General features: G+C 39.8%; 3 protein-coding genes across 3 annotated transcripts; 1 reads left to right on the top strand and 2 right to left on the bottom strand.

Moving 5' to 3' along the window:
- The first annotated feature begins 1,698 nt into the window (after nucleotides 1-1,698).
- eif4ebp1 (eukaryotic translation initiation factor 4E binding protein 1) lies at nucleotides 1,699-6,471 on the top strand. The gene is made up of 3 exons (XM_035953417.2): nucleotides 1,699-2,151; nucleotides 4,705-4,899; nucleotides 5,859-6,471. The coding sequence occupies exons 1-3, from the start codon at nucleotides 2,016-2,018 to the stop codon at nucleotides 5,888-5,890; spliced, it is 363 nt and encodes a 120-aa protein (XP_035809310.1). The 5' UTR covers nucleotides 1,699-2,015; the 3' UTR covers nucleotides 5,891-6,471.
- Nucleotides 6,472-8,379: 1,908 nt separating this feature from the next.
- spaw (southpaw) lies at nucleotides 8,380-10,732 on the bottom strand. The gene is made up of 3 exons (XM_023281306.3): nucleotides 10,088-10,732; nucleotides 8,923-9,737; nucleotides 8,380-8,810 (listed from the first exon to the last, which is right to left on the bottom strand). Exons 1-3 carry the CDS (start codon nucleotides 10,371-10,373, stop codon nucleotides 8,658-8,660), a joined length of 1,254 nt encoding a protein of 417 aa, XP_023137074.1. The 5' UTR covers nucleotides 10,374-10,732; the 3' UTR covers nucleotides 8,380-8,657.
- A 232-nt stretch (nucleotides 10,733-10,964) lies between these two features.
- Nucleotides 10,965-15,706, bottom strand: LOC111575853 (deoxycytidine kinase 2-like). Its single transcript, XM_023281232.3, has 7 exons — nucleotides 15,104-15,706; nucleotides 14,895-15,004; nucleotides 13,620-13,813; nucleotides 13,175-13,322; nucleotides 12,982-13,097; nucleotides 11,564-11,663; nucleotides 10,965-11,372 (listed from the first exon to the last, which is right to left on the bottom strand). The coding sequence occupies exons 1-7, from the start codon at nucleotides 15,366-15,368 to the stop codon at nucleotides 11,346-11,348; spliced, it is 960 nt and encodes a 319-aa protein (XP_023137000.1). The 5' UTR covers nucleotides 15,369-15,706; the 3' UTR covers nucleotides 10,965-11,345.
- Nucleotides 15,707-16,587: the final 881 nt, after the last annotated feature.

The following is a 16,587-nucleotide window of genomic DNA, read 5'->3' as shown; positions in this document are numbered from 1 at the left end:
GGCTTTGAAAGTCTTGGAACTGAGGGTTCAGCCCTCCAGCACAAAGGCTGAAGTCCAGCCTCCTGAGAAAAACGATCGAGTCAAGACTCAAGTTAAAAAAAACTCGAAAATGGCAAAAAAAAAAAAAAAAAATAGATGATAAATGCGCAAAAAAAAAAAAAAAAAAAAAAAGTATCGCGCACAGCTTAGAGGGAACAGTGGTCCCAAAACTGTTGATAAATTATTTCTCAATAAAACCTCATAACCAGTTACATAAGCACACCCTCTTTACTGACCTCTTTACCAATAAACCCCAAGACATACTTTGCCAAAATCCATAATAATCCATAAAATCTTTATTTGCACCAGCCCCATGTGAAAATGACATCAGTCTGTATTTGTAGAGCATCTCATGAATGTAGCAGCACCGTTTAAATGTTTCATAACACAGAATATAAGCAAAGAGTATATAGGGATACAGACAAACATGGGAAATAAGAAACGTGCTCTTCAATAGTTATTGTCATTATTATTACTAGTAATATTATTTTTGTGTCCACTACAACCCATACAATCATCTAGTGTAGTCAAACAGGAATGTGTGCATGGCGAATCAAATCCAAAACAATCCATGAACCGACCACGTCTTGATTGCACTTCATATTATTGACCACTAGATGTCCTACTCGAGCACTGTGTGTCATTGAGGCCTCGAGTAATGAACCATGTTTTGAATGAAGTGTCGAAGCTTCAACAAAGCCTCGATCAGCCATCACTACCTGTAGATTGCAGCTATCAGCTTGCCAACGGCTGTACATTTCATGTGCTTGTCTCTTCCCCTTTTACTATCTCCATGTTACTGTTTTCAAAAGCAATCTACATGCTAGAAATTTCAAGTTTTGCCAAAGGTTTGGATCGTGCCATGTCTGTGATGTAGCCACTTTAATAACAGTGCTGGTCTCAAGCATGCAAGTGTTTCACTAAAAAAAAAATCCCATGTCAATATTTTGAGGGAACAACTGTTGCAGCTTTTTATTAGCTCTGCACAAGACAATTGTGATTGCTATAAAGAAATACATACATGCCAGAAATTGTTTTCCCGGTTCAGAATGATAATGCAGTGCAGTCAGACCATTCTACACAGTCCACAGAAGACTAACTATGCAAGACAACAACTGTTTATCTGTATACTGTCTTTGAGCCATGCTGCATGCTTTATTTCCCTCTAAAAGAGTCATTTCTTTCTATGATTGTCCACGCTCTGGTCTGTGTAATAAAAACAAAACAAAAAAACAGCCTACAGCACATAGGAAAACTTTCTGAATTTTTCCCATGGGACTGTTGGTCACAGATGAGTTGATCATGGTTTGTGAGTTGCGCTACAAAACCCAGAATTTTTAGTTTTTTGGAAAAATTTTAAATAGGACATGTACTGTATTTTCCAGGTAAGATTCTGATCATTTTCCCAATGGAACTGCACATCACATATGATTAGTTCAAGGACCCTCGGAAAGCTGAAAGCAGCACAATTTTCTCTGTTTTTACAGTGTCTTGCTCAGGTAAAAGCTGCCATTTTTGTGAGAGAGAAAAAAGAAAAAGGGTTAATGTGATTCTAACATCGTGTTGAACTCTGCAGCCTTTGCACAGCCAGTCTTTTCCAGCAGAGGGCGGACTGAGCCCACTTTGACCACGTTGGGAGTCTTTCCCCGCAGCCTGTCTGGCTGTCTGTCTGACTGTTGTTTTGTGTGCGTGTGGAGAGTGAGTGCAACGTGTGCTCAGGTCCTTTTTAACAAAGATCCTGGACACCGTGTGTGTGAGAGTGCATGTTGTGATGTGACGCGTTTAGACATACTACCTACCATCATTTGCACTTATGACATAGAGGTATTTATTTTTATTTATCACAAAGGAGCCATTCCGTTGAGCCAAAGCAATACCTGAGCTGGCACGGCGTGGCTTTGTTGTTTCGTGCAGACTTAGTTTTGTGTCCCATGTTCTTTAGTTAGCTAGTTTTAGTTCATTCCAGCTTAGAGAAGATGTCCACTGACTGCCAGAAGACCACTGCCAAGGCGATCCCGTCGAGCAGGAGAGTGACCATCAGCGACGCGGAGCACATGCCCCACGACTACTCCACGACTCCCGGAGGGACCCTGTTCAGCACCACTCCGGGCGGTACGTACTGTCGCTACACATTAAATGTACCCCCTTTGTGCCCACTACCCACGGCCACTCGTGACTAGCACGGCCCCCCTCCACAGAGCTGCATTGCTAGTGTCAGGCTAACCCCATGAGGTCGGCTGCAGTCAGCTGGTAGCTCTGCTCGGCTAGCGGCTAACGCTAGCTAGCAAGTGTTTGTTATTGGAAAAGAAGTGCTGACTCTGGCGCAGTCGCAATGATTTTTTTTTCTACATTTGTGGTGGGTTGTTTCTCAGTGAATGAGACGTGTTTCGAGGTTTTGTTCTGTCTTTCATCAGCTGGTCTCGGGTGTAGTTTGAAGCTGAGTGGGTCACATAACCAAACCTGTGTGCAGCTCCAACTGCACCTGTGCTTCAGTCTGCACCAGGTGTTGTGCAGGAGTCAGATAAACTCCTCTAAAGGTCACTGTGTGTGAGGTTTTATCTTATCTTTATGCAGACATGTTTTAACTCGAGGTTTAAGTTCAGTAAGTTCAGCTCAGTGCATTTTATTGATACCTAAAATGGCAGATCATTTACCGTGCATCTTCCTTTAAAGGCAGTACTGTAAAACTGGAAAAGTGAGATTGTGTCGTTCATGGTATAATGTTTAGATTTTAACCAGATAATTGCAACATATTCACATTATTCCACAGTAAACATGAATATAAAATGGTATCCACTGTGCTCTCTGCAAAGTAAAATCACAGAGTGCAGGCCAAGTAGAAGAATGGTGCTCAGACTGTTTACTTTAGTCTGATTTATGATGATTTACGGCTATAATCGTGTGTAAAGGTGAAACAAAAATGTTTGCAAACCACTGAGCCTGACCAGATTTGCCAGTTTTAGCTACCAGCTAGAGCTAGATTCATATATTCTACAAATTATTAATGCTCTTTTAAAATTTTTTGAATATGATTTAATTGTAATCTTGGTGTCTTGCCCTTTAAATAGTTGAGGAGAAAAGATACAAGTGCTGATGAGGGAGAAAAAAAATCAACTAACAAGTCCCGTAATTAATGGACTAAATCTAATTAGATAACCAATAATAATCAGACCTGATAAACTGCTGATAAAAAACACACAGAAAATTCTGTCCAAGTTTAGTCTGATGACAACTTCTGTAACTACCGCAACTGGATATAAATGTTCCTCCACTTCCCTGTCCACCCCTTCATCCTTTTACTTCTTGAAAAAGCTTTTCATATACACAATCTCCCAGTCTTGCCTCAGTAAATTAATTTATTGGTTGCCACCAGATACCAACAATGACAGGCCTTGTAACTGCTGTGTTCTTTTTTGTACACTGGCACATATAAAATGTCCAAGTGCCAAGTGTGAAGTAGATCAGCTGCTTAAATGACGCACAGAGGACCCAGAACATAGGCTACCTGCGCTCTTAACAACTTCATCCTATTTTCTAGAGTTTAATGCCTGATCAAAATGACAGAACAACAATAAAACATTCTGGGCTGTAGCCACTGATGTCACTTCTCCCTTGTTTCATTTTTTGTAAACAAGGTTACCGATTATCAAGAAGGGCATGTTGTCAGCTGTAAAACTCACAAAAATAATCATCTGTGTATTCAGTTCAGTCACCACATTTTTACTGCAAGAAATATTGAACGTACAGCAGGTTATAGATATGCAGCATCAATAATCCATCATAGTAGGTCCAAAAGAAAAACAGTCGCAAATACAGTATGATATGATCTGACTGAAATGTTTAGAACAATATTACTCTATCAACTAGTGAGATACCAAAGGTACAAGGACTTGTGCTAAAAAATTCTAATCTTCCTTATGTCAAGAATGGAGCCGCAAATATTAATTATTTTCACTGTGAATTAATCAATTGATTATTTTACTGAATAGCAGACCAAGATGACACACCCAGAAATATTAAGTTTACTGTATGAGAGGAATGATAGTACCCAAAGATGTAATGATTTTTACTCTTTTGTCTTAAAAATGTCACTTAAACAGATTAAATAGTTGACAACTACTTTAGGAGTGGACAGCTAGTCAATTGATTGTTGCAGCTCCAGTCAAGAGTAAAGGTTTCCAGACAGGAAAAAAGTAAAAAAAAAAAAATCTTGTTTAATGGGATTCACATATTTAATTAAATTCATTTTCAAAATTGCAAGCTATCGGATGACTGCCAACAGTGACGATATCAATAACTATAAATAACTGTGCACCCGGCACCACCAGAGTGTTTTCATATTGATTAACTGTTTAACGATATGGAAATGTGACCAGCGGAAGCCCTGCAGAACGCAATGAATCAGTGACAGCACAACACACACAATATAATGAATAATTCCAATGCCCTGGTGCATGCTGGTAAACCATCAGACAAACATGCTCCAAGTGCACTTGTTTAGACGTACTAATCAGGTTTTGCAGGTCAAGTTGAATGATGTTCGAGCCACTGATTGTGAAGTGTCATCAAAGGTGCTGTCGGCAATCAGCTAATGCTAGTGTAACCTCGGTGCTCCGTCTGATCTCATCTCTCTCTCTTGTCTTTTGCTGCCTCTTCACACAAAAGGCACCAGGATCATCTACGACCGGAAGTTCCTGCTGGAGTGTCGCAGTTCTCCGGTGGCCAAGACTCCTCCGCAAGGTCTGCCCAACATTCCAGGGGTGACCAGTCCTCCCTCCAAAGACACCAATGTGAAGACCCATAATGGAGAACTACTGAACAACAACAACAAAATCATTGCACCCGACTGTAGCAACGCCGGTATGTTCCCACCTCACACACTATAAAGGCACTGCCATCTCCAGCCCTGATTATAACCTCTGATAAATCTGCATCCCTGGTTCCGTCACCATGAAACTGTTTTTGAGTTTGCTGCCATGCTCAGCCTTTAATGGATGACAGAAGACGGTTTGAACACAAGACACAAGAGGGTTTTTTTTGCTGTTTAATTTCTCTTCATGGTTCAGCCTGAGGTTGTTCCTGTCAGCTGATTTCTGTAGAGAAGGTTTGTAATTTGGCACTAATGAGGCATTCAGTGACCATCGACATCATTTTCAGTTGACTCAGGAGTTGTAGTTGTAGGAGCATTTAACAATGTCACGTCTTTCAGAGAAAAATGTCAGTTAAAGAGTTGATATTTCTGTTCAGTAACTTGCAGTATTCTGTACAGCTGCATCCATTTCATCAGTGCTTGGAACCATTTTCTCAGCATTTTTCCTGTCATCATTTGTCTGGCTCCAGCACAATGTGGTGGTGCCTCATTCTAAATGTTTCATTTTTATGAAGCTCATCAGGTACGTTTTAATTGTTAACAAATATGTGATGTATGCTGTGATTCAAACCAAGCTAAAGAAGCAGCCGTGATTAATTTTCTTATTATCTGTAGCTTTTGTGATCTTAAAATGATTGATTGAGCACTTACACTAATACATACATAAGAAGTAACTGTCAGAAAATGGTAGTGCTTTTATTTTTGCAACATTTTTACTCGTTGCTGACACTCTCATTAACTTCAGATTAGTTGTAGACATCCCTTCTTTCTTAGTGGCAACAGGTTATTTGCTGCCATACTCGCTGCTTGTATGTTATTTACCAGCTAGTTAATAAAGTCTCCCTGAAATTTGACAGTCAGGTGTTGCACCCTTAGACATGTAAAGTAGTAATGGAATGTAGGTTTTAGTGTTCTGCTCTGCATGAAATGTGTGTTTCTGTCTTTCAAGGTGAAGATGCACAGTTCGAAATGGACATCTAAGTGGGGCTGAACAAGTATGAAGATGATGTGAAGAGAGGCTCAGGAGCACCTTCTGTTTCCCCATCATCCAATCAGAGGTTCTTCTTTAGTGTCTCGTCGTTTTAACGTCCGTCTTTGTCATTCTCATTTGGTTGTTTTGTCCAGAACAAACATGTAAGGAAGTTTTTTTTTCTGTCTGCCTCAAGGCTTAAATTTGATTTTTGTGTGACAAAGTGTGCCTTCCTGTAGTGGCTAAAATCAACACTGAGAAGTACTTAACACCAACAATGCCTCGTCGCTCAGTAAAGAGAGAAATGAATGAAAATGAAGATCTAATTCTCACAATTTACTACCATTCCAGAAGGGTTTGTCACTTGATGTGCTTTTATTTCCACACATTTCCTGACACCTCTTTTCAGATGTTGCCTTGAAATGTTTAAGAAACTGTATCATTTGTCGGTCATGCTCTTGAAAAGGAGTTCATCTCCTGAAGTGTTGTTCAAGGAATGTAAAACAAAATTTTTTGAAGACATTTTGAAACAGATTTTCTCACGGTTTGTAGGGTGACATAAAGTATTAAAGCAAACACAAATGAAACTAAAGTTTTGTCTTTGGCATGTGTTTTTTCAGCATGTGTGTTACTAATGAGTTTTGCTGTCAAGTCAATGGATTGTATTTTTCATCACTCTAAAAACAAATTTCTTCTTAGCCCTCTGAAAGAGCAAAAAACAATAAATGTAGTTCCTGCAGCGACGCACACACACAATTGCATTTTTATCTGTTAAAGTGAAAAGCTAATATACATTTCAGAGTGATAAATGTTTGGCGACTTGCTTAGCAGCCTGTAGCTCCCTGATTCAGCACAAGTCATCAGAGGAATTCCTCAAGGAGCTCACTTGTGACTGATAACCTCAGTCAGTGGACTGTATAAAGAGAGGTCAATATACAACTGCACATATCTTAGATAAACTCCTTTTTCCATACAGCACTTCTACTTCCATCGCTGGCACCTTGTTAATTGACTGTGCCCACATTTTTTCTAAGTTAATTGTAAAGTGGCTTATCAGGCTTTTACTTTGAAGATGTCATTATCTGAGATTTTTCATCACCTGGATGAAGTAAATGTGCTTGAATAGATGAATGTGCTGCACTAAATTACTCACTGTTCCTTGGCAGCACTTACTGTTTGAATGTTCTCCAAGTTCTTTTGTGTGTTTCCACTTTCAAAAGATCTGCAAGTCAGGTGGACGGGTAACTAAATTATCCTCATTTATCGCTGCCAGCAGTTTATTTTTATAGCTGAAATCCAGCTATAATCCACATAAAGTTATAGTAACTTGATAATTTGTCATCAATGAGCATGATACATCCTGCATTAATATACAGATCAAGGCCTCGTAAGTCATACATAGTAGAAGACATGTTTTGTGCCATTATTGTACCCATTTTTTCAGTTTTTCCCTGGTGGAGTGAGACAGTTATTTCAGGATTAGTTCGATGTGTTAGAACTGTCTCATGATATTGCTCCTGTTATTGTACTTTTCTACCACCAGGTCCCTCTGTATGTACTCATTCTAAAAGGCCCATCACTGAATGTGGTCAGAATATGAAGCCTGAGCACAAACAGTTACTTTCACTGTTGCTTAACTGAGCATGAAACAGATCATTCTCCATTATTTCAGTCTCTAAGTGGTTAAAATCTAAAAGGTGTTATTGTTAGTAAAAAGCCTGTGCATAATTTAAATGTGAACTCAGTCTGGTCTTGTCTGGATTGTGTGGATTGAACAGTTTCATCTGAGCAGTTCCAGTTCGCCCTGTTTTTCCTCCACAGTAGCTTCACCCGTCAGGTCTTTCTATGCCCTCACATTGCTCCGTTTGTTTGGGGTCTAAATATCCCCTTGTCACCTCTGCTTCCTGACACTCCAACCCCCTCCTCTCCAAGATAAACAAGTACTACTGCTTCTTTCTCCCCCACTGATCCATCCTTTAGAATGTTTTTTGTCATTCCGCCCCAGTGCGCCTGTTGATCACAATCAACAAGAGACGCCTGACCGGGGAAACACTAATGACCTCTGATGATGTGTATTGGTGAGGTGAGAAAGGCAAATATACTAAACTGTAAGGACAAGTGGGATTAAAATGTAAATGAGTATCTACGAGCCTCTCTGGAGTGCTTTTTGTTAATACAAACGGATTTGTTAACTCAAGCGCATCACAAGCAAAGTGTATGTATTCTGTATATTAGTCTGATGAAAAATGTTATGGAAATTGCTACAAATAATGAAACATTAAAAAACTAGTAGCAAATAAGGATTAAGTCTGAAATCTTATATGCAAATAAATACTCTTTAATTTAAGCTGAAACTCAAATATTTAATTTATAGCACTTGCATATTTTACTTTTTTCTTTTCAGAAAACTGACAGAATTTATATTGAAAGAGCTGAGTACAAAAAAGAAAAAACTGCACACTTACGTCAAAATAAAACATTTTAATATATTTTTCATATTTTATGTACAACATATACATGATAACGTATAAATATTATGTATAAAACATTTAATATTTGCATAGTGGTGCTATAGTGATACTAAAGATAAATAATACTATTGTGTTTCAGTAGTGATGAAAATTATTTTGAGTCATTCCACCTTAACAACCCTGCTGTTGCTTATTGTAAAAGGCCGTAATGTGGAACTCTTAGTTTAATATTTTAATAGTAATGTTTACATCACAACAGTTGAATTAAAGTTCAAGTGTATGTGTTGTCAGTGGTGATGGACTGTCTTCAGTGGCAGCCACACTCTTCTACAATCATGTCCTCGTGATGTCGCAGGGCCAAATCATCATTCTCGTAGTACAGCATGGACAGCGAGCTGAGGCGCGTTGGCACGCAGGACGGGCAGGTCACTCTGTCTGGATGGTGGTGTCGCAAAAGGCTCTGGAAAATAACATCAGTCATTCAAATTAATTGATCAGCATCTCTACAAAACCTTGTGATTATTAAAGTTTCTCAAAAGTAAACGGGACTATGAATCCAGTTGTCATCTTACCTGCATGTATGCATGGTTGGTAGGGTGGAAAGTCTCATCCAGTGGTGTAGGACACTCTCCCTCACAGCGAAACGCATTGTAGCGCTTAGGATGCACAATCCACTCGTCCCAGCCGATGTGCTCGAAGTCCACCCACATGTCCACCTTCCGACACAACGGCTTCTGGACCGTCTCAGCTGCTGGTGTCACAGTAGGCGCAGCTCCAGCAGCTACTCGCATCCTCTCCATCCTGTTCCTCTTGTGCCGCCGACTTTGACCCTCACTGTTGACTCTGTCCATGGTCACGTACTTGGAGTTCTCCACAGTATGAATGAGGCTGTAAGCCGAGTCGCCTTCATGATGCCGATTCTGTTTGGAGAAGATGACCATCATGACCCTGTTTGTGGTTGGATGGTGAATCTTTCTTTGCCTCAATCCCAAATGTTTGAAGAGAGGATTGTCAGTCATTTTCCTTTCATCCCCAGCACCGCTCCCGGCTTCTCTCTCGGGTTCCCCTGAGGCCTCTTGGCTCAACACTTCCTCTCCCTGATACAGCCAGTATTTCAAAAGAGCAGTCACATTAAACACCTTCCAGGAAGACTTTGCACTGCTGGGTGACGTGCCAAAGCTCCCCAAGAAAAGCTGCTCATCCAGACATGACGTGCTGTCGAGGTCGCAGCTCTGCTTCCGGGAGTGATATAAATCCACGGTGGCTTGCTTAGAGGCAGAGAAAGCCGGTATTCTGATCTGAAGTTCTGCCTGCTGGACGAGCTCATTAGTAGAGATGGATGACATGTCAAATGTGACTGTCCATCTTTCACCCACTTGATGACAACCTAAAAATGAAACATGGAGATGAGAATTGAAATTAACTAACAGGAGTCTGGATGGATCTGGGCAAACCAGATCCCTGGACAAATGTCAAAACACTGGAGTGACAGAGTGAAGAGGACAGGATGTGTATTGGACCCCCCTGTGCAAGGACGTCTGAGGGCTCATATACACCCCCACACACATAAAACAGAGCAAGCCTTTAAAGTGGAATAAGCATCTTGACACTTGCTGGGCTGTAAAAAAGGGAGGGTCTGATAACACAGATAATGCACCAACCATAGAGCTGCTGGATACCACTGAGTAGAAACTAATAAATACAATATATAGCACAGTTAATATCCAGTTCACTCACCTCTGGCCATTAGACTCACGACAGAATCGGAGCTACGCGCCGACAGGTTGTCACTTTGTGTAGCATCGGTGTTGACAGCTAACGACGAGGAGGAATCAGCAGTCCTGAAGGAGCGGTACAGCTGCATCATGTACAGAGGATATCTGCTGCGATGATTAACTGATAGATTTCTGAAAGCTAAACTGCTCTCGAGGCCGGTGTGATATCTGTGACCCTGAGTGGAGGCAACAGCTCCGCAAAAACAGAGACAGAGGATGCAAAAAGCTGCGAGGACTCTGACATCCATTTTAAATGAAACTCTCAAAAATCTAGCCTAACAAGAATGAGAAAGGAGCAAAGATCTCGTTCCTTCCTCCAGCTGGTCTCAGGCTGAAGTGATGCTTTGTGCAGACGGAGCTCCAGACAGGCCTTTTATAGTGGACAGCTGCCCTTTGATGACCCCTGACCACTGCAGGCATCTGAATGGCCCCTCTGATCACCAGAGCACATCAGAGGGCCAGAGAAAAGCAAACATTTAGCCAAGGTCATTGTCCCGCCAAACTACCTGACCTTTTATATTCAGTCTGAAACCAAATTCTTTTGAAATGTAAATATCTATTAAAGATCATACAGAAATTAGCACCTCTCTCCGTAAATGTAAATCGAATATTGCAAGTAAGGATTATAAGAATAAAACAGATCATATCATAAATGGACAGTTTATCTGAATTGTTTTTACAAAAGAGGATTTTTATTTATTAACAAGTTTCAACATTATCTGCTTTACATGCTTGTTGTAGCCAGAAACAGTACACATACTGTAAACCGTATTTTCAACTCTTCTTGTATAGATTTTGTTTATACTTCATAAAAGCTATAAAAACACTAAATAGATGTATGTATGTGTGTGTGTGTGTGTGTGTGTGTGTGTGTGTGTGTGTGTGTGTGTGTGTGTGTGTGTGTGTGTGTGTGTGTGTGTGTGTGTGTCAGCCACATTTGTGAATTATCTTTAGGCAGAGCTCTGTAGATTTCAGTAGAAATTATCAGTACAGTTCAAGCAGTAACTTTCAGAACTACACAGTGTGTGTCAAAACAAATGAACAGACAAAAAAAAACATTGCAGTATAATGTTAAGAAGTAACATATTCTTATAAAGACAAACTCAGTCTGTGTGTTTCATGTAGTATGGTCCTGTGAGAGATTGCAACACACTCGACTGAATGAGGTCCAACCGGTTTCATCTGTTTCCCACAGTGGATGGTTGCTGATGACCATCTTCTCATAAAGCATTGAAAAAGTTCTTCACCTGCGAATGAAAAGACACTTTAGGATCACACTGGATCAGAAACAGGATACAAAAAAAGTGTTGGTGCAACAGATGAATGCAGGAGTCTGAGGATGAGAAACGGTGCTTCTAACACTAGAACAGGGCCCTCATGTGGTTGATTCTGGCACAGCAGCCAATAGGTCAAAAAGGCACACAGTAGATAAACATACCTTGGTAATAAATTGCTCCCGCACAACTGGATCACTCTTAAACTCCACACTGGCATCGAGTTCTAAAACAGGTATCTGTTTTAACTTCTCAAAATGGATCCTGAAAAGAGAGAGCAAAGCTGTATCGGAAACTTTATTACGTTAACAGCCTTAAGTCTGCAGACCACACACTGCTGACCGTCATCTGTTCACAGTGAGGCAACCAACAGCTGCGAGGAAACACATTTTAGAAAGGGTGTTTGCCTAAGAGCATCTGGAAAATCATCTCTCGTTGAAGCATTTCACATAAAGTTCTGGCTGATTCACTTGCGTGTCATACCAGTCACATATTAATATTGCTTATACAGTAGGCATACTTTATGTATTGCATGGCAACAGTGTGAACAAAGGGTCTGCATTCCAATGAGATAGGCTTATCATACATAACTGCAGAGAAGAATAACTTTGAAGGCTCGTTCTGGTTATTGATTCAACTCTCTTAACCACAAAACCTGCAGACAGGATGAAATGACATGTTGTCTTTGGAATTGCCAAAATTACAACATTTGTCAGAGCTGGGAACTGTAAAAACAAATTGAGGCTTAAAATCACAATGCGTCATCATAATCACTTCATTCAAGCCAGACATATATGTCTGGCTTGAATGAAGTGACATATGTCTGACTTTTAACAAAAAAATGTCAAAAAATAAATGATTTGCTGTAATCATAATCGGCAAAAAAATTTAAATTCTGTGTTTCTTAGCGTAACCGTGGAACCATGACTGACTCAGTTTGGACCAACAATCATTTAACAAAAATGAAGGGACTTAAGTGGAACTATGCTGAATTTCAGGTTGTGTAACACAGAGCAGATCGAGGAGACAAGTATGGAATTACTTAAAAATCCAAGTATTAAAATTTCAGTCAGTATTTTTCTTTTGGTATTGGTAAAATCTCTGGACTATTCAAAAAATGTTCTAAGTATTGATTCCTGCTTGTTTCAATTTTTGTAAAATAATCAAAGTAATTTAACTTTAGTTTTTTTTCTTTCTAATTATCTGTGGCCTTACAACTGTATTATACTGCACAGAAGACATTTCAGAGTTTTCGATTCAGAAGAAGACTATTCCTAGAAAAAGCCCCCCCTCACAAGATAACAGGACTGGTTCCTAAGGTTTACTACATATGAAACCTCGGAAGGCTGAGTATGTGTTTTTGAGACTAACAGCTGTGTTTTTGAGAGTGGTATGCTGCAGTTTCAAGGTAGAAATGCTTAGCCATGGTGTTGACTGCTTATTTCACAGGATATAAAATGCACACCTGAACAAGGTGAAAATCTAGAAATTTGAGGGAGACCTTTAAATATCTCACTCTACAAGTTTCAGTAGTCACTGAAAATATTCAAAACAACGCAGGCGTGTGATCTCATTCACTCACTCGGTGCTTTTCTCAACTAGCCACCTCTCATGCTGAACATGCAGCTTATCCAGATAGTCCAGTTTCACTCCCTTCTCCTCTGCTCTTCCCCGCTTCTTCAGACGCTCCATACATTTCTGAGAGATACACAAAATTGTTTGTGAGTCATTGAATTTTTGTCGAAAATTCAGAGCATGTAATATTTTATTCATACTTTTGCTGGGGCTCTGAGGTAAATGATGCCCTCTAGCTCCACTTGGTGTCCAAACTGCTCCACCAGCAGTGAGTGCCAGTCCTGGTAGACTGCCCACTCTGTAGTGTTGATACAACCCAGCTCAAACATGTTGAGAGCAAAGATGTACCTGACAAAACAGAATGAAGTTTAAGTTAACATAAATATTGATGGAGAATGAATTTGTACAATATGCTAAAGAAAAGTAATATTTCAGTTTCATCATAACTTTAATTATTAACAATAATAATACTGTAATAACATGAATTTTTCTTTCTTTTTAAAAAAATATTGGAGTCAGTCTGCAGTCCATTTGAAACAGTTTTAGTAAAACATTCTCACCTTATTGGACAATGAATTCAAGGACCCAGAAATGGAGTTTCACATCATTTCATTTTCACTTCGTGGTCCTGCCCTTATCACTCACCTGTCACTGTAGACTGAGCGCTCATACACCTGGACAGGTGTTCCCTCTGAGTTAAGCAGGCAAGCTGGAGGAGGTTGTAGCTGTGTTCTCAGCCGGCTCATACAGGAATATGTCTGAAATGTGTAAGACCAGCGCTGAGGGTCCTGGTACATCATCTGCAGCAGGTTGCTGACTGTTGACTGGGGCTCTGTCCCCTGTTAAAGACACAAGCAGGGAAACTGAAAATACAGCATTCACCAAAGCTGAGTACAGTCCTGTGTGGTATAAATTTGTGTCACCTCTCAATATTTAAATTATTTCTAGGTTTAAAAGTAGAATATCACCTCTCATGAACAGTTAGGAACACATATTCTTGAAAGGCTGTATTAAAATACAAATGTAGAAGCTCAATGCAACAAAAGTGAAAATATCTGTAAACAATGTCAGTGAAACAAAGTACAAGTGTGAATTCCAATCAGTCTAACTGTATGAACATGGTTACAAAATGACCTGTGAACATGTGAATGTCCACCTGTATGTCTGCATCATGGCCCCACATGGAAAAGAACTGATGGAGGAACTGAAAAATTGGATTGAGTGACTTCACAAAGATGGAAAAGAATACAGGAGGACAGGTGGCCAACTAAAAATCAGGCGAAGCACAGATGCAGCAGTAATCAGGAAGTATAGAACAAGTCGTGGTACCACTCATCAGCCAGGACAACAGTGAATGCACAGTCCCAGTACTGAAGCACAGAGGTGGAAGTGTAATGATATGGAGCTGCATGGGTGCAAAAGGTGTTGGGGATGTGACACTTAGAGATGGCAATGTGAATGTCTGTGGATATCCTAAAGTACTGACCAGCAAAGCTTGGCAGATGAGGAATGTTCTAGCATGATAACAAGCCAATCTGGAAAAAAAAACTCTGAACAACAACAAAGCATCTCTCCAGAAGTTTGTGCAATGCTGAAGTTTGTGCAGCTCGTCCATGCTGAGGAGATTTGAGTCTGTCATCAAAAATAAAGGTGGACATATGGAGTATGAAAAATAAAGGATTTAAATTTCAGTAATAATAATGATGTACTGCACAGAATTCCGACTGAAGAACCTGTTTTTTCATACGATAAATCTAAACTGTTTACAAAAGTGCAGATGCTATACTGCTCAATTTAGGAATAACACAATTACTCTAAGGTGATAAAATGCTGTACGTTTAAGTGATGCTGCACATGGCATGAACCCACTTCATCTGTATACAGTATATCAGCTCGTCCTTCTCTAATTTTTGTGCCCACCTTGGAGGTCTCACTCCTGATGTTCTGCCACTTGCTGACAGGCTCTGCCATCACTTCCCAGTCTGAACAAGCCGACTGCAGGAGTTTAGCAAAGGTGGACTTTCCAACAGCTGTTAATGGGAAGAATATAACAAAGCAGATCATTACTAACACTCACAGCTTAGCAAAATCAGTTTGGTCTAAGTGTGGAACAACTATAATGACCTTACCAATGTTGCCCTCGATAGAAACTCTCTTCACTCGAGCTTTTGCCTCCTCAGCTGACTTTGACAGGCACCTCGAAGAAGGAAAACTGAGATTCCTTTTCCTATTAGCCATCGCTACTATTGTCGGTGGTGTTGCTGTGTTTCCAGCTCGTATTAAACCCCCAGACATTTTCCACTGCACAAATCTCCTGACCTGTGTCAAAGCTGTTTGCTTTCTTAATTTGGAAACACAGTTGAATAAAACACATCCATACAGCGCTGACATCATGACAGACAAAAGTACAGTTACACCGAGATTATCACTTTAATCTGCGTGTTACTTGCTGCTTTGCTAGATTTAGCAAGTAGTTCAGAAATCTTCCAGAGTTAATCTCATGTTAGCTAGCTCATCCTGTCCATGATGTAGCAGCAACCTTCATCATGAATAATCAATGTGTGGCTAAAAATTTGCTATTACTTTTAGATCTACTAACATCGTTTAACTGGTAGAACTGTTCCTGTAGCACTCACACTGTCGCGTTTCGCATATTTCCTGGCGGTAAGTTAAATGAGAGGCACATTACAACATGAGTTCATTTCACAGATGCTACAAATATTAGCAACACGAAGCACTTCCGGGTCACGTGGGAAATAAACACGATGGGGAAAAGACAAACTTACACAAATACTTTTTTTAAAATCATTATTTTTGTTTTGAACGCTTATTGTGAGTATATAAGGGTTGATTTGTGCATAAATAAAAAAAATATCACAGTTTGAAGTGGTGACAGTATGACAGTTTGTTCGTAAACCAGGAAGTACTTCAGCTTTACCCACATCTACTCCACATAGATCAGGTTAACAAGGTCAGAGAGCTGGAGTTTTCAAAAAACATTATTTTTTTAATTATCAAGTACACTGAATAGAATTATAAATGCCATATGCCTGCTTCAATTTCTGACTAAAAAGCTCATCCCTATTGTTATGGTTCGCAACAGACTCAATACGGCCAATTGTGCAAAGAAAGTAGAGTAGTTCAACAGGTGATAAATTTTCGATCATTATGTTAATCATATCAAAGTCAGGCGTGACTTTAAATGACAATGGTCAGAAAGTGTGACCAGCACGATCCGTGTACATTTTGGCAATTGGATTTTCCGTTCTGAAACGGGTATTGAAAAACAAAAAACGAGTGGTTATTTGATTTTCGTTTTAAAATACAAAAAATAAAATTCTAATACAAGGCGTTTTCCTTTTTATGATCAAAAAGGGATATACGAAATTTTAAAAATGCTTTGATTTTCATTTTATATTAAGAATAACAAAAAAAAATAAAATCAGTAAGAGACAGAAACGAAAAAAAGTCCGTGTTTTCATTTTCTGTGACCGGAAGTAGTCATCAGCAAGTGTGGAGCCAAACGACAACACACTCTCAGAGGGCGGAGCCAGAGAGCAGTGATAGGTCAGACCATAGATATCTGTAAAAGACAGCGCGCTAGCGGATCTAG

This window comes from Amphiprion ocellaris, chromosome 6 (assembly GCF_022539595.1).
Source record: "Amphiprion ocellaris isolate individual 3 ecotype Okinawa chromosome 6, ASM2253959v1, whole genome shotgun sequence".
In the NCBI taxonomy this organism is placed as follows: Eukaryota; Metazoa; Chordata; class Actinopteri; family Pomacentridae; genus Amphiprion; species Amphiprion ocellaris.
This window is presented reverse-complemented; position numbering and strand designations above follow the sequence as displayed.